General features: G+C 54.7%; 2 protein-coding genes across 6 annotated transcripts in view; one reads left to right on the top strand and one right to left on the bottom strand.

Moving 5' to 3' along the window:
• Positions 1-747: 747 nt before the first annotated feature.
• On the bottom strand, positions 748-12,601 carry DRC1 (dynein regulatory complex subunit 1). The gene is given in 16 exon segments (XM_033053714.2): positions 748-998; positions 1,071-1,211; positions 1,736-1,908; positions 1,987-2,055; positions 2,982-3,071; positions 3,194-3,361; positions 3,364-3,856; positions 3,940-4,074; positions 4,154-4,293; positions 5,396-5,518; positions 6,098-6,184; positions 7,021-7,158; positions 7,885-8,068; positions 9,695-9,807; positions 10,430-10,523; positions 12,241-12,601. Coding segments are annotated over 16 exon segments (2,577 nt in total). The 5' UTR covers positions 12,555-12,601; the 3' UTR covers positions 748-883.
• A 1,314-nt stretch (positions 12,602-13,915) lies between these two features.
• The window catches only part of PTK2B (protein tyrosine kinase 2 beta), a 37,091-nt gene continuing 25,851 nt past the window's right edge, over positions 13,916-25,155 (top strand). For 2 of the 5 annotated variants that reach the window (XM_033055217.2, XM_033055216.2), the window contains exon 1: positions 13,916-14,548. In XM_033055217.2, the coding sequence (XP_032911108.1) occupies positions 14,341-14,548 (208 nt within the window). In that variant the 5' untranslated portion in view covers positions 13,916-14,340. Of the gene's footprint in view, positions 14,549-14,761; positions 14,826-22,105; positions 22,124-22,565; positions 22,670-25,155 lie in introns of those variants that run through there. The other 3 variants (XM_033055218.2, XM_033055219.2, XM_033055222.2) reach the window with 3 other exon arrangements.

Raw genomic sequence — 25,155 nt, 5'->3', positions numbered from 1 at the left:
AACTGGTGAGAACAGGGGGGTGGAGGCTGGCAGGGACGGGAAAATGGAAAAATTCCCTCCTGGAAAAAAAACCTCGGCCTCTGGAGCGGCTTTGGGGCAATCCCGGGCTGGAATTGTGGGAATTAGGGAGAGGTGTGGGGCAGGGAAAGGTGATTTGGGGTGGGAAAACGTGTGGGAACGTGGGATCAGGGAATTCTTTAGGGTGGAAAACCCTCTGGAATTCCCAGCACTGCCAAGGCCACCACGGATCCGTGTCCTCCCAAATCCGCAGGGATTTCAAATCCCACCAGGAATCCTGCAGATGTGCCAGAGCTTTCCAGGCAGGAATTGTTCCCAGGTTGTCCTTTCCCACCAGGCAGAATTCCAGCCTTGAGCATTCCGTGGGGTTCCCGTGGATCCTTGGGGTTGTCAGGGATAGCTGGAATTTTGGGAAGGAATTTTTCCCCAGGATTTTGGGAGGGAATTTCTCTCCAGGATTTTGGGAAGGGATTTTGCCCTGGGAGGGTGGGAAAAGGCTGGACTGGAATTCCCAGAGAATTCCTGTGGCTGCTCCATCCCTGGGAGTTTCCAAGGAAAGGCTGGAGCATCCTGGGAGGTTGGAATTGGATGGGATTTAAACTCCCATCCTGGAATTCGATGATTCCATGATCCCACAGTTTTGTGGGGCTTCCCAGGATCCCAAGAATTCCCTGGATCGCGGGGACGCCTGGCTGTTCTCCCATTCCCGAGCTGCTCCACATCCAGATCCAGGTTTGGGAATGGTTTATTAACCCCTGCCAGCAATCCCTGGCTCAAATCCAGGGAAATCCACACCTGGCACAGCCTTAGCTCCATCCTGGCAGGATTTGTGGCTGGAACATCCACAGGGATGGGAGGGCCGAGCTCACTGGCCCTGTTCCGATCCCAGATATTCCTCCAGCAGAATTCCCAGCTCCGAGTTCTGCCGCTGCAGCGCGATGGCCTCGGAAGAAAGCTCGGATCTCCGGGTCAGCACTTTGCTGGGAAAAGGACACCGGGATAACATGGAATTGTCCCTGGGATTGTCCCAAATCCCACCCTCAGGAACTCACTGATATTCCAGGAGCGCGGCTCCCAGCGCCTCCCAAAGTTTGAGCGTCCCCTCGGGAATGATGTGGGTCATGGCTTCCCAGTATTCCTGGTCCCTGGAGTTGTCCCGGAGGTTCCGAATCTCCCTAGGGGGTCCTTCATCCCTGGTGGGGGAGAACAAAACTTTGGGATGGAGGAGAAAAAACCCTTGGGATGGAGGAGAAACCCTTGGGAGTAGAGATCAAATCTTTGGGATGGAGAACAAATCCTTGGGAATAGAGAACAAATCCTTGGGAATAGAGAATAAGTCTTTGGGAATAGAGAATAAATCTTTGGGAATAGAGAATAAATCCTTGGGAATAGAGAACAAATATTTGGGAATAGAGAATAAATCTTTGGGATGGAGAACAAATCCTTGGGAATAGAGAACAAATCCTTGGGAATAGAGAACAAATCCTTGGGAATAGAGAACAAACTCCAGCTTTCCCTCCCTTCCCAAGTCCTGGATCCTCTTCTGCCTGGTTATTCCCAGCCTTGGGAATATCCTGCTCCCTCTGTAGTGGAGCAGGGAAAGTTGGGAGGCTCCTTCTCCGAGCAGGACAATCCAGGAATTTCTAGGACATTCCCAGGACATTCCCAGTTTGGCACCATCCCGGTGCCACCAGCCCCACTCTGTCCCTATTCCCACCTCAGCTTGGGAAAATCCTGCAAGAATTCCGTCAGGATTTTCAGAACTTTGTCCACTTGGATGGACCGAGCAGGAACGGAGCTCTCCGGGGATTGGGACTCATCCCTCTGGAATTGGGATCTGCCATTCCCTTGCTCCTGAGCCGCATCCATGGGATTTTCTCCTGGCACATCCTGGAGGGAGAAAAGCTGGAGGTAGAATTTTCCAATGATCCTTCCTGGAATTCTTGGGATTTCCCCTGGTGATCCCACCTGGAATCCACGGAACAGGAAAAAATCCAGGAGCTTCCGCAGCTCATCCTCATCTTCAATCTGGAGGGTCTGGAAAAGCGGGAATTCTGTCAGCGTCCCTTGGGGTGGGGGAAAGAAGGGAATTTTCCAGGAGCAGAGGGAAATCCCTCTGGAAATGTGGGATAAGGAAGGAATGGTGGGGAGGGGTTGGTGTGGGATATCAACCAGGAATATCCATGGATGGGAAAATCTGGGAACGGGCTGGAGGAGCTCTGGAGGTGTTGGAATTCTTGGGATGGGCTGGAGTTGGGAATCTGGGAATCACGGAATGTTCTGGGTGGGAAGGGACCTCAAAGCTCATCCCATTCCATGGGCAGGGGGCACCTTCCGTGATCCCAAACCTTGGACACTCCCAGGGATTCTCTGGGAATTCCAGCCCAGCCAGGAATTCTTTCCCAAATCCATTCCCCCCCTTCCCAGGGAATTCCCTCCATTCCCAGCTCTCCCAGCCTGGGATTGGATCCAGCCCCATCCCAACTCCTCTCTGGGAAGGAATTTTGGGATCCAGGGGCTTCTCTGGGAATTTGGGACTCTAGGAAGGGTCTCCCTTCCATTTTCCATCCCCCAGTTCCATAAAAATGGAATGGATCCATTGGGATGGATCCTGAGTGTCCTGGATCCCAGAATCCCAGAATGGTTTGGGATGGGATCCTTGGACCTTCAATCCCATCCTATTCCAAGGTGCTCCAACATTTCCTTGGACACTCCCAGGGATCCAGGGATTCTCTGGGAGTTCCAGATTCCTTCCCCAGATCCCAACCCAAGCTCCTCTTTCCCAGTGGAAGCCATTCTCTGACTCCTGTACTTCCATGCCTTCCCCAAATCCCAGCTTTCCTGGAGCCCCTTTAGAATCCTCCCCTGTTCCAGCTGCACATTCCCAGCTCCACGTCCTCCTGGTGCTGAGTATTCCAATCCCAATCCCAATCCCAATCCCAGGCGATCCAATCCCAGCTCACCTCCAGGATGGTTCGGAGCTGCTGGACGGTGTCCCTGGGTCCCACCACCGCCCGCAGGGGCCTCAGGAGTTTGTTTTCCACCAGGAATTCCTTGGGAAGAGCAGGCAGAGCCACAGTGAGCCCTCCCAGCTCTCACTCCAAAGGGATCCACAAAATAAAAAATAAAAAATCCCAAAAAAAGGGATTGGATCCCGAGCTCCAGCAGCGCTCACCGCCTCCTCGGTCATGACTTCCAGGATATTCCAGAGGGTTTCCCTGGACACGTTTGGCCAGGATGTGGCTCTTTTCTCGGGCCTCTCCAGCTTTTTCTTCCGTCCTTCTCCGCGTCCCGATCCTTTCTTCGTACTCCTCCTCCCGCCCTGATCCCGTTTTCCAGGTTTGATCCCTGAAAAGTAGAGAGGGAAACGGGAGCAAAAATCCTTTGGGTTGTGCTCCCTCGGAGCCGCCTGGAATCCATGGAAAACAAAGCTCCTGGGATGAGAGCTGCTTCTTGGGACTGGGAAAACAGGGGGAAAAAAACAAGAAAACACAGACTGGGAATATCCCTTGGAATGAGCCAGCTCAGGATCCTGGAAGATCCCACCCGGAAGTACCAAGGATCGGCGAGACACGGGAGGAAGATCCCGAGGAATCTGCGGATCCCACCTTCCAGCAGCGCCATGATCACCTCCATCGCCTCCTTCTTCTCCCGGCGGTCTCCCAAGGGTCCCACGTTATCCATGAACCAGAAGTGGGGCTCTTCCCACGGCATTCCCAGCTGTTGGACGTGGATGATCCGGTTGGCATCCAGCGCTTCCCGGATCAGCGCTTTGGCCTCTTCCTCGTTCACGATCCAAACCTGCCGGAATTTCTCGACGCTGACGCGCGCCAGATCCCTGAGGAAAACGATCCCCAAGGAATCAGATCCCGCTGCACCCTCCCCAAGGCTCCAGGGTCCGGAATTCCAAGTGCTTCCCACCTCATGCGGCTCTGAGCCTCCTGGAATTGCACCTCAATCCGCTCCAGATCGGATTCCAGGCTCTGCCTTTCCTCTTGGAATTTCTTTTCCTGGTTGGCCATTTTGTCCCTCAGGAGGCTGAGGGATGTCTGGAGTCTGGGAAGGGACAAAAGGCCTGGATTTGGGAATGCCCAGAGGCTGGAAAAGGGAGGAGATTCCCAGGGTGGGCTTTTACCGGTTGATTTTCCTTTTCTGCAGGGATCGCAGCGTGGAATTCTCCACGTCCAGCTGCCGGAGCACGTCCAGGTTGTATTCCAGCTTCACCTGGTTCAGGTGGAAAAGTCCCTTCATCTGCCGGAGCCTCTTCTCCAGGTACTGGAATTCCACAGGGAAAAATTAGAAAAATCACAAAGACGAGCCCAGAATTTAGGGAAAACCCAGGGAAACTCCCAGAAGGGTTTGGACTCCTCAGGACAGAAAAAAAGCTGGAATTAAATCCCAGCAGGGCCTAGGTTTTTTTGCCTTTCCAGAGGATGGAGGAAAGCCGGGATCCAGGGGGTAATTCCCAAAATCCCACCTAGGAAAATCCCAAACAACCATCAGGGAAGTCCTTCCCAATTCCAGGCTCTTCTAGTTGGGAATTCCCACCCTAAATCCCAATTCCAGCTTCAATTTTTGCTCCCAAGAATTTATTTTTTTTCCCTACAAGCAGTGGGCACAGGGAAATTCCTGCTCCTCCTCCTCCTTAGGGAATTCTGCAGTTGTTGGGATTAATATTGGGATATTTTACACCTGAATGGGGAAGAAAATATTCCTAATATCCCATGGAAGACTTTCCCTGGAAAGGCCTGAGGGATTTCTCCATGATTATCCCTGTTCCAAAGGCTGATCCCAAACCAGGATAAAACCGTGGGATACAGAGAGGGAAAATTATCTCTGGAGCTTCCCCCAGCCAGAGCTCAAGGTTGTTTTTCCAACGTTTTCCTTCTTTACAAGGGTCCCACGGCATTCCCTGGGAATGCTGAGCTCCATCCTGAGACAGCTCCCAGGCACATCCCACGCTTCCAGGTTATCAGGAATTGAGGGAGTGGAGCTGCTGGAGCGAGTCCAGGGAATGCCAGGAGCTGCTCCAGGGCTGGGAGAGCTGGGAATGTGCAGCTGGATCAGGGAAGGATCCAGGGAATCCTGGGAGCCTTTTGCAGAGGGAAAGGAAAGCTGGGATTTGGGAAAGGGCTGGAGGGGCAGGAGCCAGGGAATGGCTTCCACTGGGAAAGGGGAGCTTGGGAAGGAATTCCTGGCTAGGCTGGAATTCCCAGAGAATTCCTAGATTCCTGGTAGTGTCCAAGGAAAGGCTGGAACACCCTGGGACTGTGGCAGGTGTTGGGATTGGAATGGGATGGGATTTGAGGTACCATCCCAGCCAAACCATTCCATGATTTCCAGTGGTGATTCCATGATCCAGGGCCATTCCCGGTACCTGCACATCCTGTTCCAGCTGGAATTTCATGCTGTCGTAGGATTCCACGCTGTCCTCCTGCAGCTCGTTCAGCTTCTTCTCGAACTCCAGCGCCTTGTCCATCTGCTCCCCCAGGAATTGCAGCTGAGGGAACAAGGAGAACCTCATCCAACCTTATCCAACCCCATCCAACCTCATCCCACCTCATCCCAACTCATCTCGACTCATCCAACCAATTCCAACCCCCTCCCAACTCATCCAAACCCATCCAACCCCATCCCAACTCATCCAACTCCATCCCAACTCATCCAACCCCATCCAACCTCATCCATCCCAATCCCAGCCTGTTCCCACCCCAATCCCCAAAATATCCCGCACTGGGAAGGGCTGTGGGAGCTTGGAAATGGGCTCAACCTGGAGAACAGGAACTCCAGAGGGAATTTTCCCTCTCTGGAATTCCCAGAAAACATTGGAGCCAGGTGGGATCAGTCTCCACTCCCACAGGATAAGACAGAAACTTCCAGGGGGAATTGAGTTGGATATTGGGAACAATTCCCACCTGGAAAGGGTGGAGTCCCCATTCCCAGTGGGATTTAAATCCATGAGGATTTGTCTTTTGGGGATGTTGATCGATCCGTGCTGGCAATGGTTGGACTGGGTCATTCCAGAGGGGTTTTCCACCCTCAGTGATTCCCTTGATCCCAAATTCCCCATGGGATTCACCTCCTGCTCGTTGTGGGCCTGGATCGCCTCGTTCCACCTTTTCCGATTGCTCACCACCATTTCCCGACGCTCCTCCTCGAATGTTTTCTGGGAAGAGATGGAAATTCCACACCGGAATCTCAGGGAATGGGAACAGCCGGGCACTGACACTTCCCAAATCTCTTTCCCAAAGTCATTCCCAGCCCCTCAGATCCCTTGATTCCAGCCTCAACCACCCAGATTTCATCCCAGCACCGCAATCCGCAATGCCTTGGGGTTTTTTGTGAGGTTTTTTTTTTGTTTTTTTTTTTTTTTTTTTTTTTTTTTTTTTTTTTTTTTTTGTTTTGTTTTTTGTTTTTTTTATGGAGGAGCAAAGCAGTTTTCCTGCTTTCCCCCCACTTTTCCTGCTTCTTTTCCTGGTTTTCCTGCTTTTCTCCTCTGGTTTTCCTGCATTTTTCCCCCACTTTTTTCCCCCAGTTTTCCTGCTTTATTTCCCTGGTTTTCCTGCTTTTTCCCCCCAGTTTTCCTGCCTTTTTCCTGGGTTTTCCTGCCTTTTTTCCTAGTTTTTCTCCTTTTATTTCCCCTGGATTTCCTGCTTTTTCCATAGCTCTCCCACTTTTTCCATGGTTTTCCTCCTTTTTCCCCCAGTTTTCCTGCTTTTTTTCCCCAGTTTCCCTGCTTTTTATCCTGGTTTCCCTGTTTTTTTCCCTGATTTTCCTGCTTTTTTCCGGGTTTTCCTGCTCTTTTTCACACTGTCCCCAATTTTCCTGCTTTTTTCACCAGTTTTCCTGCCTTTTTTCCCAGTTTTCCGGGTTTTTCAACTTTTTTTCCCACTTTTTTTCCCCCAGTTTTCCTGCTTTCTCCCCCGCTGTTTTCCTGGGTTTTTTCCCACTTTTCCCCTATTTTCCTGCTTTTTTCCCCTGGTTTTCCTGGGAATCAGGTACCTCAATCTGGCAGACGTGGTGCCGGTAGTTTCGGAGCATATTCCGGGTCTGCTCCTCCATCCTTTCCAGGAGCACCTGGATCTCATGCCCCTGCTCCTTCAGGGCCTGCTCGTACTGCGAATCCTTGGCCTCCAGCTCCTGGAAAAACCAGGGAAGGGGAGGCTGGAATCAACAGGAATTCAGTGGGAATTCGGTGGGAATTTGGCAGGAATTCGATGGGAATCCTCACGGAATTTTCGTGGAGTGGTTTGGGTGGGAAAGGATCTTACGTTCATCCCATTCCAATCCCACCATTCCATTTCCTTGGATGCTACCAGGGATTCTCTGGGAATTCCAGCCCAGCCAGGAATTCCTTCCCAAACCCCATTTCCCCCTTTCCCAGGAAATTCCCTCCATTCCCAGCCTGGCATTGGATCCATCCCCATCCCGACTCCTCTCCAGTAAGGAACTTCAGGATCCAGGGGCTTCACTGGGAATTCGGGACACCAGGAAGGGTCTCCCTCCCCTTTTCCATCCCCCAATTCCATAAAAATCCCTCGGGATGGATCCTGAGTGTCCTGGATCCCAGAATCCCAGAATGGTTTGGGATGGGATCCATGGATCTTCAACCCCATCCCAGGGACATTTCCCACAATCCCAGAGTGATCCAAATCCACCCTTGGATGTTGCCAGGGATCCCAGGGATTCTCTGGGAATTCCTTCCCAAGCTCCCCTTTCCCAGTGGGAGCCATTCCCTGGCTCCTGCCCCTCCAGCCCTTTCCCAAATCCCAGCTCTCCTTTCCCTCTCCAAAAAGCCCCGAGGATTTCCCTGGATCCTCCCCTGCTCCAGCTGCACATTCCCAGCTCTCCCAGCATTCCCAGTACCTGCTGGAGCTCTCGGATAAGCGTGTTCTTCTCCGCCAGGAGCTGCTCGCACTGATCCCGCTGCTGCTCCAGCAGCTCCCACAACTCCTGCGGGACCTTCAGATCCCCCGCCAGGGCCCACCTGGAATTGATCTCCCCCAGCTTCTCCGTGCCGCGCTTGGCTTCCGCCTCCAGCTTTTCCAGCCTGCGGGAAGGCAGAGAATCACAGAGCTGGGATAGGGCTGGAATTGCTCCAGACCTGGAGTCCTTCCCTAAATCCCTTCCTTAATTTCCTTCCCTTCTCTAAATCCCTTTCCTTTCTTCCCTAAATCCCTTCCCTAAATCCCTTTCCATCCCTTTCCTTCCCTAAATCCCTTCCCTAAATCTCTTCCCTAAATCCTTTCCTTAAATTCCTTTCCTTCCCTAAATCCCTTCCCTAAATTTCTTTCTTAATTTCCTTCCCTTCTCTAAATCCTTTCCTTAAATCCCTTCCCTAAATCCCTTTCCTTTCCTAAATTCTTTCCCTAAATCCCATCCCTGTATCCCATCCCTGTATCCCATCCCTGTATCCCATCCCTGTATCCCATCCCTGTATCCCATCCCTGTATCCCATCCCATCCCATCCTGTCATCCCCAGACGGAATTCAGATGGGAAAACCCCACAGAATCCCAACCATTCCCAGCACTTCCGTGTCCCCAGGTGCCACATTCCTGGAGCAGCAGCAGCTCCCTGGGAAAATCCTGTTGGAGCCACCCCCAAATTCCCAGATCCCAGAATTCCCAGCAGCTGGTTCCTCAAGGAGATTCCTGCTGGGAATTCTCATGGAGCGTCCTGCTCCATCCTGGAACTGTTCCAAGGTCAGCAGGAGAATGGATTTGGTGATTCCTGGCTGATATCCCAAATTCTGGGAATGGGGCTAATGGAGAAGCAGGATGGGAGCAGCCAGGAATGATCCTGGAAAAGGGGATCAGGGAACGACAGAGGCTTTGGAAAATCCCACTAGGAAAAATTCCACTGTCAGAGCAGGATGGGCAGGACCTTCCCAGGAATGTGCTGAGGAATTCCAAGGAGGAATTCTAGGATGGTTTGGATGGGATTCACGGACCTCAAATCCCATCCCATTCCAATCCCGCTATCCCAGGGTGATCCAACCTTTCCTTGGGTGCTCCCAGGGATTCTCTGGGAATTCCAGCCCAGTCAGGAATTCCTTCCCAAGCTCCCCTTTCCCAGTGGGAGCCATTCCCTGGATCCTGCCCCTCCAGTCCTTTCCTAAATCCCAGCTCCCCTTTCCCTCTGCAAAAGGGTCCCAGGATTCCCTTGATCCTTCCCAGCTCCAGCTGCACATTCCCAGCTCTTCCAGTCTGGGATTGGATCCATCCCCATCCCAACTCCTCTTCAGAAAGGACTTTCGGGAAATCCCTGGGAATCTGGGACTACAGGAAGGGTCTCCCTTCCCTTTTCCATCCTCAAATTCCATAAAAATCCCTCGGGATGGATCCTGAGTGTCCTGGATCACAGAATCCCGGAATAGTTTGAATGGGATCCATGGACCTTCAATCCCAATCCAGGGACACTTCCCACGATCCAAACCCACCTTTGGACACTCTCAGGGATCCAAGGGTTTTTTGGGAATTCTGGCCCAGCTCTCCTTTCCCATTGGGAATCCCATTCCCTGTGTCCCATCCCTCCAGCCCTTTCCCAAATCCCAGCTCTCCTGGGAAAGCCCAGGAAAACTCCCTGGGCCAGGTGGAATTTGGGACCGCATTACCAGCCTGGATTTCCCATGGGAATCTGGTGGAATTCCCAAATTCCCATCTCCTTCCCGCTCACCTCTTGCGCTTCTCCTCCCCCTCCTTTTCCCGCCTCTGCGATTCCCGCAGATCCGCTTCCACCCGGACGTTCGTCAGCAGCTGCGTCCCGTGGAAAAGGAGCTTGGCCAGGACCTGCCAGGGAAAGGAATTCCAGCCCTGGGAATTCAGACTTGGAATGCGCCAATCCCGGATCCTTCCCCTCCCAGGGCTGAATCAGATCCCAAGGATCCCAACCCCAGTCCTGGGAAATTCCTCTCCCGGTTTTTGGCTCATAAAGGAGCAAAACATGGAACAAAAATGGATCCGAAAGATTTCCATCGGATCCAGCCCCAATCCTGGTCCTCGGGAATTTCTGTCCCAGTTTTTTGTCCATAAAGGATGAAAAACAGGGATAAGGTTGGATCCAAGTGGAAATTTCCATTGCATCCCAAATCCTGGTCCTGGGGTTTTTCTCCTGGATTTTGGACGCACCAAGGAGATACCAAGGATGAAAAGATGGAACAAGGATGGATCCAAGAGGAGATTCCCATTGGATCCCAGGGATCCAGCCCCAATCCCAGTCCTGGGGAGTTCCTCTCCCAGTTTTTGGTCCATAAAGGAGGAATAAGACTGGATCCAAGAGGAAATTCCCATTGGATCCCAAATCCTAGTCCTGGGGAGTTTCTCTCCCATTTTTTATCCCACCAAGGAGACACCAAGAAGGAAAATCTGGAACAAGGATGGATCCAAGAGGAGATTCCCAGCGCTTCCTCACCTTCCCGGTCTCCTCGATCAGCCTCAGGCCCTTTCCCTGCTCTTCCTCCTCCTCCTCCTCCTCTTCCTTCTCCACCTCCTCTCCAAGGGCTTCCCTGCGAGGAAAACATGGAAAAGTTGGGATCTTTTCCACCCCAACCTCTTCCCAAATGCTTGGAAAGGGCCTGGATCCCATCCTGGCCCGGCACACCGGGATCTCTCTTCCCTTCGGGAGATTCCCATGGGAAGCAGAAAGCTGGGAACAGCATTCCCAAGGGAAAATGGGATCCAGGGTTCCCCCTCTGGAGTTGGGAATGCTGCCAGGAATGTGGGATCAGCCCCTCGAGAGGTGGGAGGGAATTTTGGGAAGGGCTGGATCCTGGTTGGATCCTTCCCGTGGGATCAATTCCAGGAGGTTCCTTGGGATCAGGAGAGGATTTGGGAATGGGAAGGAGGGACCTGGAGGGATGGGAATGTGACAAATGAGATTCCATGGATTCGGAATTCCTGTTGGGAATGGGATCCACAAGGAATGTGACAAAAATCTGGAATTAATGTTGGGAATAGGAATAGGGAATAGGATCCACAGGGAATGTGACAAACGAGATTCCACAGATTTGGAATTCCTGTTGGGAATGCAATCCCAGGATCCACAGGCAATGTGATAAATGAGATTCCATGGATTCCATGGATTTGGAATTCCTTTCGGGAATAGGACCCACAGGGAATGCAACAAACAAGATTCCATGGATTCAGAATTCCTGTTGGGAATACAAACACGATTCCATGGATTTGGAATTTTTGTTGGGAATGAGATCCACAGCAAATGTGACAAAAGAAATTCCATAGATTTGGAATTCCCATCAGGAATAGGACCCTGTTGGGAATAAGATCCTCAGGGAATGTGACAAACAAGATTCCACGGATTTCATGGATTTGTAATTCCCATTGGGAATGGGATCCACAGGGAATGTGATTAATGCAATTCCATGGATTGGGAGTCCCTGCTGGGAATAGGATCCAGGAAGAATGTAACAAATGAGATTCCATGGATTCAGAATTCCTGTTGGGAATAAAAATGAGAGGCCATGGATTTGGAATTCCAGTTGGGAATGGGATTCACGGGGAATGTGACAAATGAGATTCCAAGGATTCCATGGATTGGGAGTCTCTGTTGGGAATAGGATCCAGGAGGAATGTGACAAACAAGATTCCATGGATTCGGAATTCCTGCTGGGTCAGGCTGTGGGAAAATTGTGATTTCCATCCCTGTTTTCTCTAAAAACAGGGAAAATTGGGATCTTGACCCAGCCCCAGCTCAGGATCTGCTGGGATTTGGAATGGTGATCCCTGGAACTGGGAATCTCTGAGCTCATGCAGGAGTTGAGAATGTTTGGGATCCAGGGTGGGCTCTGGGGACACTTTGGGGACAGTCCTGTATCCCTGTCCCCTCCTGCAGGAATGTTCCAGGAACTGGGAATGGTTCTGAACTCTGGGATTGGGTTTGGGATTGGATCCTGAGCCTTTGGGATTGGATTTGGGATGGATCCTAAATTCTGGAATTTGGTTTGGGTTTGGATCCTGAGCCTGGGATTGGGTTTGGGATGGATCCTGAGTCTTTGGGATTGGATCCTGTACTTCTGAGATGGATCCTAATCCTTGGGACTGGGTTGGATCCCGAGTTTGGGTTGAGGTTGGGTTGGATCTCGGGTTTGGGCAAGCCCCTGAGCTCAGACCTTGTCCCCCTTCGGGCTGGGGACACCCCACCCCCACCCCCTCTGGAAAATCGGGAGAATCCAGCCGGGAATGGTGGCTCCGCCCCCCACTCCTCACCGGCGCCGGACATCCACGCGGTTGCGGCGGGCGGCGATTCGCTGCCGGCGCTCCCATTCCGAACCGGGCTCAGAACCGAGACGGAGCCCGAAATTGGAACCGAGCTGAGAACGGGCACCGGGATCAGAACCGGGATAAACACCGAGATCAGGCTCAACACCGGCGCCGGGCTCAGAACCGGTATCGAGCTCAGCACCAGCACCGGGCTCAGCACCGGCACCGGGCTCGGGATGGGATTTGGGATCGAGTTTAGGCTCGGGCTGGAGCTCAGCGCGCTCCAGGCTCGGGGCCGGCCCGTCCCGCCCCTCCTCCATGGCGACACCTGGGCACAGGTGCGCGCCCGGCACTGCGCATGCGCGGACACGGGAGCGTCCCTGGTTGCCAAGCAACGCGTGGGGGCGGCATCAACGATGCGCTTCTGGGCATGCGCAGTCCTGGGAGCGGCCCTGGTTGCCAAGCAACGCATGGATGCAGCCTTACCTCAGCGCTTCTGCGCATGCGCAGGCACGGTAGCGTCATCTCGTTGCCAAGCAACGCAGGTGCCAAATCATCAGAGCACCTCTGCGCATGCGCGGGGGTGCTTTTCGTTGCTTAGCAACGGCGGGAGCATCATGGCACCGCCCCCTTCCCAATTTTCCAAATCCCGGCGCGTTTCCGTGGGAAGCACAGGAAAAAATGGCACTGGGACAGCTCTTCCCGGTTCTTGCCACTGGGATCCAGTCAGAGGGAGATGGGGATGGGTTTGGAATGAGGGGAGGGGCTGGGATGGAATTCCCAGAGAATCCCTGGATCACTTGGAGTGTCCAAGGAAAGGTTGGAGCAATCTGGGATTGAGGAATTCCCTGCCCATGGAATGGGATGGGATTGAAGGTTCCTTCCCACCTAAATTAGTCGGGGATTCTAGGATCCAGGACACTCAGGATCCTTACCGAGGGATTTTTATGGAATTCAGGGATGGAAAAGGGAAGGGAGGCCCTTCTTGGAGTCCGGAATTCCCAGGGAGGTCCCTGGATGCCAAAATTCCTTCCCGGAGAGGATTCAGGATGGGGATGGATCCAATGTCAGGCTGGGAGAGCTGGGAATGTGCGGCTGGATCAGGAAAGGATCCAGGGAATCCTGGGAACCTTTTGCAGAGGGAAAGGAGAGCTGGGATTTGGGAAAGGGCTGGAGGGGCAGGAGCCAGCGAATGGTTTCCACTGGGAAAGGGGAGTTTGGGAAGGAATTCCTGACTGGGCTGGAATTCCCAGAGAATGCCAGGACACGGATCCCACTCCCCATTCCTGGGATGAGCTTTTCCATCCTCCTCAGGCTCCGGGATAATCCCTTCTCCCCATGCCGAGCTCCAGAGCCCCTGGGAATTCCACGGGTTCCGTGAAGGGCAGGGAAGAGATCTCTCCCCGCTCAGCATTCCCGGGCCTCTCCCGCCCCCGGGATGCGTTGCCATGGGGTTGCCATGGAATTTGTATCCGCAGTTTCCATGGAAATCACAGGAGGCCGGGAATGGGACATGGGGGGGAGGGGAGGGGTGGGGGGCGCAGCCAGGGCCCCACATGGAAAAAATTCCAGCCCTTCCCGACCTCTGGTTCCCCAAATCCTCCTCTTTTCCTTTCCCGAGATGCCAGGGAATGTTCCTTTTCCAGGGAATTTCGCTCCTGATGGGGCTGGTTTGGCGGGGGGTGAGGAGGGTCAAGGAATGTTCCAGGGAATCATTTATGGAATTATCCCTGCTGGATTTTGGGATATCTCGACCCCTCTCCCATTCCCTTTGTTCCAAAAAATTCCCTCCAGGAATGTTGAGATGGGAAAAAAAGGGAAAATCCCGGATTTTTGGCCTGACCCCCAATCCCTTTCCCAGCCCCGATCCCACTGCTCCCTAGGGATCAGGAAAATCGGGAAAAGCGCCCTGGGATGATCCCATGACCTGACCCCTTCCACCCGCCCTCATTCCCGCTGTTTTCCAAGATTTGGGTTGGGAAAAATGAACTTTCCACCCCCTAAAACCTCAAGCCGAAGTGAATTATCCAAGGAAATCATGGAATTCCATGCCTTGTTGGAATTCTCCGGAGCTTCCCAGGGCCGGGAAGGCCCGAATTCCTCGGAATGCTGCGGGAAACGGGGAGTGGGATGCGTGGAATTTTTCCAGCTCCAGGTTTTCCAGCCGGAAGATGGCAGCAGGCACCCGCAGCATTCCCGGCAGTGGGAACAGCTCCATCCCAACCCTCTGGAAGCGGCTCCAACTTCTCCCGCTCCCAAATCCCGGCCGGATCCTCCGGAGCTCATCCCTGCTCCAACCTTTCCCTTGGAAAAAGTAAGTGAATCCCTTTTTTTAAATTTATTATTTTTTCCTGGAGCCGGAATTCCATGCTGGGAGAGGCGCTGCGAACAAATCCCGGCGGGTTTTGATTCCCAGCTCTCCGTGCCAATGGAAAAGGGGAGATTTGGGAAGCGGGGAGGGGGGTGGGAGGGAGCTGCGGTTTCCCGGGAGCCGTTCCCGGAGCGACGGGATCGTCTTTGGAAAAAAAAAAAAAAAAAAAGGAAAAAAAGGAGCATGGGATGGCTCAGCCGCCTCCTCAGCCAGTTCTCCTGTGAGTCCGCGCCGGGAATGGGGCCGGGATTTGGGATCGCGGCTGGATTTTGGGATGGGGAACGGGAGCTGCGTTTTTTCCCGAGGGTTTCTCCCAAACTTTGTGTGGGCGAGGCTGGGATGGGGATGAGGGATGGAGCGGGAGGAGGATGAGGAGGGTGAGGAGGGTGAGGAGGGTGAGGAGGGATGCTGCTCCCGTCCCAACGCCGCGGAGATTCCCGGAGGGATTTTTTGGGGATCCTCTCCCCCAATCCATGAATTCCCGGGGTGATTCCCGGCCCTGCGGATCCAGCCGGAGCCGGAGCGGGGGAATTGCGCATCTCCGTGCGTGGGAGAGGCGCTGCCGGAGCTCGGGAAGTGCCAGGGATGGGAATGGGGATCCAGGGATCCACGGAAGTGATCTCGGATTTCCCCGGCTCCGGAGAGAGGGATTTGTTCAAGATCCCGGGAATTCTGTGCCTCATCCGCTCGGGAAAAGGATTTGGCGTCCCTAAAAAGTGAAATCAAGATGGATTAGCCAGGATGTGAGATTCTAAAAAACGGGAATTCATTGGGGGTTTTGGGGAATGGGGGAGCTCCGCATTCCTTCGGGATTTCTTCCCATCTTTCAGGGGTCACTTGTCCCACCTGGAGCGGGGAAAATTTGGGAGCAGCAGGGAAGGAGAGGGAGCGGGAATGGCAATGAACCTGGACACCATTCCCAGGTGGATCCCAAGCAGGGAAGGATCCTCCGGGTCGGGAGAATCCCGGCTGGATGAGGGGCTGTAAATCCACAGGGAATTCCCACCTGGAATTTTGGGAAGCGCTCACCCCCCTCGCTTCCCCATTCCCACCTGGAATTCCCAGCGCATCTCGGGAACGCAGCCACCCCAAAACTTTGGGACGAGGAGCTCCCCACCTCCGGCTTTTCCTCCTGGAATTCCCAGCATTCCCAAAACCGCTCTGGGATCGGGGTCGGGATTAGAATTCCTTCTCGCTGAAGGATCCTCGGGGTAGAATTCCCAGGATCATGGGGACCCCAGGAGTGAGAAGGATCCTCTGGGCCGGGAGAATCCCGGCTGGATGAGGGACTGTAAATCCACAGGAATTCCCACCTGGAATTCCCAGCGCATCCCAAGATCGCAGCCACCCCAAAACTTTGGGATAAGGAGCTCCCCACCTCCCTTTTTTCCTCCTGGAATTCGCAGCATTCCCGTTCTACGATCGGGATCGGGACTCGTCCCGCGGGCAGAATCCCAAGGATCCATCCCGGGGATCCCGGGATCGGGAAGGTGCCGCCGCTTCCCGGGGGAGTGGCGGCGCCCCGGGACCGCCTCCCGCGCTTCCCCCTTCCTGCCCCGGCTCCTTCCGCGCTCCGGGAGCCGCTCCCGCTTTTCCCGGGATCCACCCGGGATCCCCCCGCACCTGGAGAGGGATTCCCTGGGATCCGCCATCGAATTCCCGGCTGATTCCCCAAACTCTGCGGGACACAGGTGGGATCCCCACCCCCACCCCATGCAGGTGAGGGGATCCCGGAGTTTTTCCTGCTTTCCCACTTTTTCCTCTCGGGAAGAGTTTTCTGGAAGTGATCGCGGCACCCGCCGGGATCCGATCCCAGCGGGATCCAGCGGGAAGGTGAGAGCCGCTTCCCAGCCTCGGGAAAAGCCGGGAAGAGCCGAGGGAATGGGAGCAGGATCCCCTTCCCAACATTCCGGGTAGGTGGGAAAACCGGGATGAGCTCTTGGGGGGGATCCTGGAGGTGGCGTGGGGAATTCGGGAATATGAGAGATGAGGGTCGGGAAATCCCTGGGATCTGCTGGAATCGAGGTTTTTCCCAGAGCAGGGAAGCAGGAATTTGGAATGTTGTGGATCCGTTGGGTTTTGGTGGATCCAGAAATTCCCTTGGGATCCGTGAGGATGATCCCGCTGCCGGATCACTGGGATTGGGATACCCAGGGAATGTCTGACCCTCAGACAGGGATTGGGGAAAGTCCTGGGGGGTTGGAAGTGGCTGGGAATGTCTGACCAGGAATCGGGAAGGATTTGGGAATCTCGGAGGTGCTGCAGGTGAGAAATCCCAGGAGCAGGATGCAAATCCCGACCTCCAGGATATCCTCCAGCTTTTCCAAGGGCTGGGGATGCAGTGTCGGAATCCTCTGGCTTTTTTCCTGGCAGATGAAGCTGGAAATCTGGGAATTTTCCATCTGGGTAAAACCTGGGATAACCAGTAGGAAAATCCCACATGGATAAAAGGAGGTTTTCCCATGGGGAAAATCCCACTGGTTTGGCTGCGTTTTCCCTCAGGATGGATCCTGGGAAGGACAGGAATGGATCCCAGGAAGAATCGTAGGAAGGATCTCAGAAAGAAGGGGGATGGATCCTGGGAAAGATCCCAGGAAAGATCCTGGAAAGGACAGAGATGGATCCAGGAACGACCCTGAAAATGATGGGAATGGATCCTGGAAAGGATGGGGATGGATCCCAGGAAGAACAGGGGTGGAAAAACAGGGCTGGATTGCAGGATGGATCCTGAAAAGGATCCCAGGAAGGATCCTGGGAAGGATTCCAGGAAGGATCCTGGGAAGGATGGAGATGGATCCCAGGAAGGACAGGGGTGAATCCAGGAAGGATCCCAGGAAGGATCCCCAAAAAGAACAGGGATGGATCCTGGGAACAATCCCGAGAAGGATCCTGGAAAAGCAGGGAAGGATCCCAGGTGGAATCCCAGGAAGGATCCCAGGAAGGATCCCAGGAAGGATCCCGGAAAGGACGGAACATTGAGATCATGGAGAGGCCGTCTGAGGAAGCAGCAGAAAAAGGGGAACAGGAAGAAGCCGAGGCTCCCGACAGCCCCCGGGAAACATCGGAAAACTCCGGAGCTGGGGCCAAAAACGGCCCCAAAAATCCCTTCCGGCAAAATCCCGGGATCTGATGGCAAAATCCCAAAATCTGACAGGAATATCCTGGGATCCAACAGGAAAATCCCAGAATCTGACAGGAAAACGCCAGAATCTGATGGGGAAAATCCTGGGACCCAACGGGAAAATTCTGGGATCCAACGGGAAAACCCCAAAATCTGACAGGAAGATTCTGGGATCCAACAGGAAAATCCCAAAATCTGATGGCAAAATCTCAAAATCTGACGGGAAAATCCTGGGATCGAACAGCAAAATCCCAAAATATGACAGGAAAATCCCGGCTGCCACTTCCCAGGGAGGGTGGGAAGCACCAGGAAGGAGCCTTGGATGGGATTCCCAGAAAAACCAGGATATTTGGAGGGGTGGAGTTGTTACATCCCAGGAAAATAGAAATTATTCCCAGGACTGTGGATTCCATGGAAGTTTGCTGGGATCTGAATTTTCTCTGCTTTTGTCCCAGTGGGATCCCAACCCCAGCCTTGGGGTCTCCAGGTGTGATCCAACATTTTCCAGCGAGGGATTGAGCCTGGAAAATCGATATAAATACAGGGAGTTGTTTGATTTGGGGTGATTCCAAGCAGGAAAGGTTCCCAAGAAAAAAAAGTGGGAATGGGATTTTAGATGAAAAAGGGGATTTGGGGATTAAGGGATTGATGTGGGACACGTGGGAAAGATGGGGATGGTGGATATGTGGGAATGGTGGGGATGTGGGAATTATGGTAATACAGGAATGAGGGAATATGGGAATGATGGGAAAATGAGAATTATGGAAATAGGGGAATGATGGGGAAATGGGAATGATGGACATGTGGGAATGATGGGAAAATGGGGGATCAGTGGGATTTCTGATGGGAATATGGGAATGATGGAAATATGGGAATGATGGGATAATGGGAATGAGGGATCTGTGGGAATGAGTGGTATCTGGGAATGATGGACAACTGGGACTGATGAATACATGGGAATGATGGGAATAGGGGAAAGATGGGGTCCCATGGAATGATGGGGTCCCACGGAATTCCTGGGATTGGCTGCAGGGCTGGGAATGAGGAGGCTGGGATCAGCCAGCCGGAATTCCAGAGGTTTTATGGATTAGGAATCACGTTCCCAACAGCCAAAAAAAACCCCCAAAAACCGTGGGATTGAGGATCCCTGAGCTTCCCGGGAGCTTCCTGGAATTCCAGGACCTGCTTCCTAAGGCTGTTCCCACCTGGAGAAGCTTTTCCTTCCCAGATGGTCGGGCCTGAATCCATTCCCGGCTCGGGAACATCGGGAACACGGAGCTCCTTCCCTGTTCTCTCTGATCCTGAGTCATTCCCAGCGCGTGGGATTCCTGGGGGCGGATTCCTGGGAAAAGGTTGGATTCCTGGGAAGAGGCTGCTCGGGGGGAGAGGGGATGTGGGGAAAGAAGGGATGCAGGGAAAAACAGGGAGCTGGAGGAGATGGGATAGAGGGAAAATGGGATACAGGAAAAATGGGATGCAGGAAAAATGGGATGCAGAGGAGATAGAATGAAGGGAAAATTGGAAATATGGGAAAATGGGATACAAGAGAGATGGGATACAGGTGGAAAAGGGAAGCAGGGGGAGCTGGAAAGCAAATGAGATGGGAAGCAGGGAAAATGGGATGCAGGGAAGAACAGGGAGGAGATGGGATACAGGGAAAATGGAATGCAAGAGAGGTGGGATGCAGGAAAAACGGGATACTGATGGAAATGGGAAGCAGGGAGAGATGGGAAACAGGGAAAATGGGATGCAGGGGGAAGTGGGATACAGGGAAAATGGGATGCAGGGAAAATGGGAAGCAGAGAAAATGGAATGTAGGTGGAGGTGAAAATGGGATACAAGAGAAATGGGAAGTGTGGGAAAATGGGATGCAGGGAAATGGGAAGCAGGGAAAATGGGATACAGGTGGAAATAGGATGCAGAGGGAGATGGGAAAATGGGATGAAGGGAAAATGGGATGAAGGGAAAATGGGATGCAGGTGCAGGTGGGAAACAGGGAAAATGGGAAGCAGGGGACATGGGAAGCAGGAGAAATGGGATGCAGGGGAAAATGAGGAGTTGGAGCAGATGGAATGCAGGGGGAGATGGGATGCAAGAAAATTGGGAAGTGTGGGAAAACGGGATACAAGAAAGATGGGATGCAGGGAAAATGGGAAGCAGAGGAGATGGGAAGCAGGGAAAATGGGGAGCGCAAGGAGACGGGATGCAGGTGGAGTTGGGAAGCAGGAGAAAAAGGATACAGGGAAAATGGGATACAGGTGGAATTGGGAAGCCGGGAGAGATGGGAAGCATGGAAAATGGCAATCAGGGAAAGTGGGATGAAAGAGGAAATGGGGAGCACAGGAAAATGGGATGCAGCAGGAGGCTGGAAACATGGAAAATGGGATGCAGGGAAGCTGGGATTGGGAAGCGATGGGATGCAGTTGGGATTTGGGTCTCTGCCCAACCTTCCTCTTAACTCCACCCACTTGGATGTTTTCCCACTCTGGAAAAGGCGGAATAACCACCAGGAGTGGGGAATAACCCTATGGAACAATGGGAATCGGAAGGGAGAGCTGGGATTTGGGAAAGGGCTGGAGGGGCAGGAGCCAGGGAATGGCTTCCACTGAGAAAGGGGAGCTTGGGAAAGAATTCCTGGCTGGGCTAGAGTTCCCAGAGAATCCCTGGGAGCATCCAACGGTGGATTTGGATCACCCTGAGGTCCTGGAGGTGCCGGGGTTGGAATGGGATGGGATTTAAGATCCTTTCCCCCCAAACCACTCGAGGCAGTCGGATCCCTGTGGATGATCCCTCGGGGATCTCCCGTCCCCATTCCCAGTTTACCCAGTGGGAATTCACTGGTTTGGAGGGTGGGGGGGCTGTGGGGGCTGCTCCTGGCTGTTCCCTGGGAAACGCGGATCCCATGAGTCACTGGAATTCCTGCATGGATCGGGAAGGGCTGGAATCAGAGCCCGGGAATGGTGACTCAGCCCGGGTTCGGCTCCCTGCTCCCGGGGTTCGGTTTTGCCTGGATGGAGCCAGGATCCCGCGGGATGGCTCCGGTTTGGATGCAGGAATGAGGGGATGAGCTCCGGGGTGAGTCCCGGGTCCTCCCATTCCCAAAATTCCTGCAGCATTCCCACATCCCATTCCCACCCAGCAGAGGAGCTTTGGGATCGCAGCATCGCTGGGCACGGTCTGCGATTTGGGGACTGGAGGGGAACGGGAATTCCAGCGGCACCGGGAGCGTCCGGTGCCGGTTCTGGGCACTGGTTCTGGTGTTGGTGCTGGGTCCCGGTTCGGGTCCCGATACCGGTGTTGGGTGCTGGGTCCTGGTTCTGGGTCCTAGTCCTGGTGCTGGTTCCGGTGTTTTGTGCTGGGTCCCAGTTCTTGGTCTCAGTTCTGGTTCTGGTGCCCTTGTTGGGTGCTGGGTCCCAGTTCTGTGTCCTGGTTCTGGTCCCAATCCTGGTGTTGGGTGCTGGGTCCCGGTTCTGGGTGCCAGTTCTGAGTCCTGGTCTTGGTGCTGGTTCTGGTGTTGGGTGCTGGGTGTTGGGTCCTGGTTCTGGTCCTGATACCATTGTTGTGTGCTGGGTCCCAGTCCTGGTGCTGGTTCCAGTGTTGTCGCTGAGTGCTGGGTCCCAGTGCCAGTCTTGGTTCTGGTCCCAGTTCCAGTCTTGTGTGCTGGTCCTGGTTCTGGTCCGGTTCTGGTGTCACTGTTGGGTTCTGGGACCTGGTGCCGGTGCTGGTGTTGAGTGCTGAGTGCCAGGTCCCGGTGTCAGGTGCTGGGTCCTGGAGCTGGTTCCCGTGCCGCTGTCAGGTGCTGGGTGCCTGCCCCGGTGCCGGATCCTGGTTCTGGTGTCGGGTGCCGGTTCTGGTGCCAAGTCCTGCTGTCAAGTTCCAGTTCTGGGTCTGAGTGCTGGCTCTGGTTCCGTAGTCAAGTGCTGGGTCACGGGTCCCGGTGCCACTGTTGGGTGTCCTGGGTGCCGGTTCCGGTGTCAGATGCCAGTTCTGGGTTCCCGGTACCGGTTCTGGGTACCGGTGCTGATGCCGGTTCCGCTGCCGCTGTCGGGTCCCGGTTCTGGGTCCTGGGTCCCGGTTCTGGGTCCTGGGTCCCAGTGCCGCTGTCTGGTGCTGGTGCCGGTTCTGGGTCCCGGGTGCCGGTCTCGGTGCCGGGTCCCGGTGCCGGTTCTAGGTCTCGGTGCCGGATTCCGGTGCCGGTTCTAGGTCTCGGTGCCAGTCCTGGTGCCGGTTCTGATGCCGGTCCCGGTGCCGGTTCCGGGTCCCGTCCTCTGCGCACCCGCGTCAGTCACAGCAGGAAGCGCCGCCAGCGCGCGCTTGGCGACAGCGGGGACAGCGGGGCCACCTGGGCCATCCCAGGGGCCACCCGAGGGGACAGCGGGGACAGCGGCCAGCCCTCCGTAAGTGCCGCTCGCCCCCGGGGATTCCCCATCCCGGGAATTCCGCATCCCGGGGATTCCGCATCCCGCGAACGCCGCCGGGACCAACCCCTCACCTGGCGGATCCCGGGAAAGCCCATCCCGGAGAATTCCCGAGGGGACCGCGCCCGGAGAGGGGACAGGGGACACACCGAAGTGTCGCCGAGGTGCCACCCGCGGCCCGGCTCGGCGACACCGGGCGGGGGGACCCGAACTTGTCCGGGAGCCACCGGGGCGACTTCCTGGTGCGGGAGGTGGCCCCGCGGGGACTTCGGCGGTGGCACCGTGAGGGCGAGGAGGGGACAGGAGGGGACACGGGGGGACAGGAGGGGACACGGTGGGGGCAGGGAGGGGACGTTGGTGGCAGCGCCAGGCTCGGTTCCGTTTCCTCAGTGTCGCCTCCGCGCCCCGAGGGTTGCGTCACGGGGAGCTCGGGGTTGTGTCCCCAAGGCCGAGGGCAGGTGACAGCGACGGCGACAAGACGGGGTCAGGCTGTCACAGACAGGGACGCCTTTCCAGCTTTTCCAGGTGTGGAACTGGGAGATACTGGGATGGGGAAATCTGGGATGGTTGGGGGAGGACGGGATTGTCCCACGTGTTCCTGCGGGGTTTGTGAGGATGTTGATGTCCCCTCGATGTCCCCTGATGTCCCCGTCTCGGGCCATGAGGGCGCTGCCGCGAGTTCTCCCTGGGATATTCCATGGGATTTTCCATGGGATGATCCCAGCATCCCGTTCCCAGCACGGGACACCCAGGGGACATCGCAGCCTTGATGTCCCCATGGGAACGGGGCTGCGAGGGAGAAATCCGGGAATTAAAAAAAAAAATCCCATAAATGGAATATTTTGGTCCCACATTCCCTAAAAAACCATCCGTGGCCGTCTTATCGCTGTTCCCAGGGCTGGGTTTGGGATCATTCCCACTCATCTGGGTTTTGTTGGGATCGGTTTTGGGGACAGGAAGGGACGAGGCCTTGGGGGAGGGAGCTGGCTGTCCCAGGCCGCTGGTGCGGCCACCTGGGGAGGGGACAAGGCCCGAGTGTCACCGCATTGTGCAAAGGATGTGGCTTCCTGCAGAGCCGGCCCGGAGGCCCCGGGGGGGAAAGAACAAAAACCCCAAAACCCCGAGGTGAGGGGAAAAAATAAAACAAAACCGAACGGAGAGAATGAAAAAAATCCCAAAATGGGTTGGGGTGAGAACGACCTTAAATCCAAACCCGCTATCCCAGGGTGATCCAAATTTCCTTGGGTGCTCCCAGGGATTCTCTGGGAATTCCAGCCCAGCCAGGAATTCCTTCCCAAGCTCCCCTTTCCCAGTAGAAACCATTCCCTGGCTCCTGCCCCTCCAGCCCTTTCCCAAATCCCAGCTCTCCTTTCCCTTCCCGAGAATTCCCTGGATCCTTGCCTGTTCCAGCTGCACATTCCCAGCTCTCCCAGCCTGGGATTGGATCCATCCCCATCCCGACTCCTCTCTGGGAAGGAATTTTGGGATCCAGGGGCTTCACTGGGAATTTGGGACTCCAGGAAGGGTCTCCCTTCCCTTTTCCATCCCCGAATTCCATAAAAATCCCTTGGGGTGGATCCTGAGTGTCGTGGATCCCAGAATCCTGGAATGGTTTGGATGGGATCCATGGACCTTCAACCCAATCCCAATACTCCAGGGTGATCCAAACTCACCCATAGGCACTCCCAGGGACCCAGGGTTTCTCTGGGAATTCCAGCCCGGCTGGGAATTCCTTCCCAAGCTCCCCATTCCCAGTGGGAGCCATTCCCTGGCTCCTGCCGCTCCAGCCCTTTCCCAAATCCCAGCTCTCCTTTCCCTTCCCGAGGATTCCCTGGATCCTTCCCTGCTCCAACTGCGCATTCCCAGCTCTCCCAGCCTCCTCTGGAATGGCTCCCGGAGGTTTAATCGTTAACCTGAACTCCTGCGGGCTGGGATCCAGCGGCAGCCGGATGCAGAATTCCACATTCCACATTCCAGAGGCTCCGGCACACCTTTGCTCCCGGCGGGTGACGCGAGCCGAGCGCGCCCGGCCTGGCCCAGGGCTGGGAAATCCAACGCGGGGCAATCCCTCAATCCCCAAATCCTCGGGATCTGGGATCCCTCTGGATCACCCAGGACCCTCACCCTGCGGGACTTTTGGGAAGGGAGGGTTGGAGCCGTTTCCACTTCGGCTGCAGTGACGTCTTTAAAGTGGGGCTGGGATTTTTTTGGGATTTTTTCCCTCTAAAAATTAAAGGGAAAATTTATCTCAGTCGATGGCGGGGGGTGTGAGGTGACAGGGTGACAGATGTCACTGTGAAGGTGACAGGGACATGCAGGTGTCCCCGTGGAGCTGACAGGGACATGGAGGTGTCACTGTGGAGGTGACAGGGACACAGTTGTCACTGGGATGGTGACAGGGACATGCAGGTGTTGCTGTGGAAGTGACAAGGAGACAGAGATGTCACTCTGGATGTGACAGGGACATGCAGGTGTTGCTGTGGAAGTGACAGGGACACTGATGTCACTGTGTAGGTGACAAGGACATGGAGGTGTCACTGTACAGGTGACAAGGAGATGGAGGAGACAGGGACACAGAGGTGTTGCTGTGCAGGTGACAAGGACATTGAGGTGTCACTGTGGAGGTGACACTGTGTCACTGTGCAGATGACAGGGACATTGAGGTGTTGCTGTGGAGGTGACAAGGAGACAGATGTCACTCTGGAGGTGACAGGGACATGCAGGTGTCTGTGGAGGTGGCAGGGACACAGAGGTGTCACCTTTCAACCAGCACCTGTGTCCTGTCACTGTGGTGGTGAAAGGGATGTGGAGGTGTCACTGTGGAGGTGACAGGGATGTGGTTGTGTCACTGTGGAGGTGACAGGGACACAGAGGTGTCACTGTGAAGGTGCCAGGGACATGGAGGTGTCACTCAGGAAGTGACAAGGCTGTGGAGCTGTAGAAGTGTTGGGGACACTGATTCTGGAGGTGACAAGGACACGGGTGCTGGTTTGGAGGTGACAGGGATACAA

Source organism: Catharus ustulatus, chromosome 3 (genome assembly GCF_009819885.2).
Source record: "Catharus ustulatus isolate bCatUst1 chromosome 3, bCatUst1.pri.v2, whole genome shotgun sequence".
NCBI lineage: Eukaryota > Metazoa > Chordata > Aves > Passeriformes > Turdidae > Catharus > Catharus ustulatus.
The sequence above is the reverse complement of the archived record's forward strand: the minus strand, read 5'-3'. Positions and strand labels throughout refer to the sequence as shown.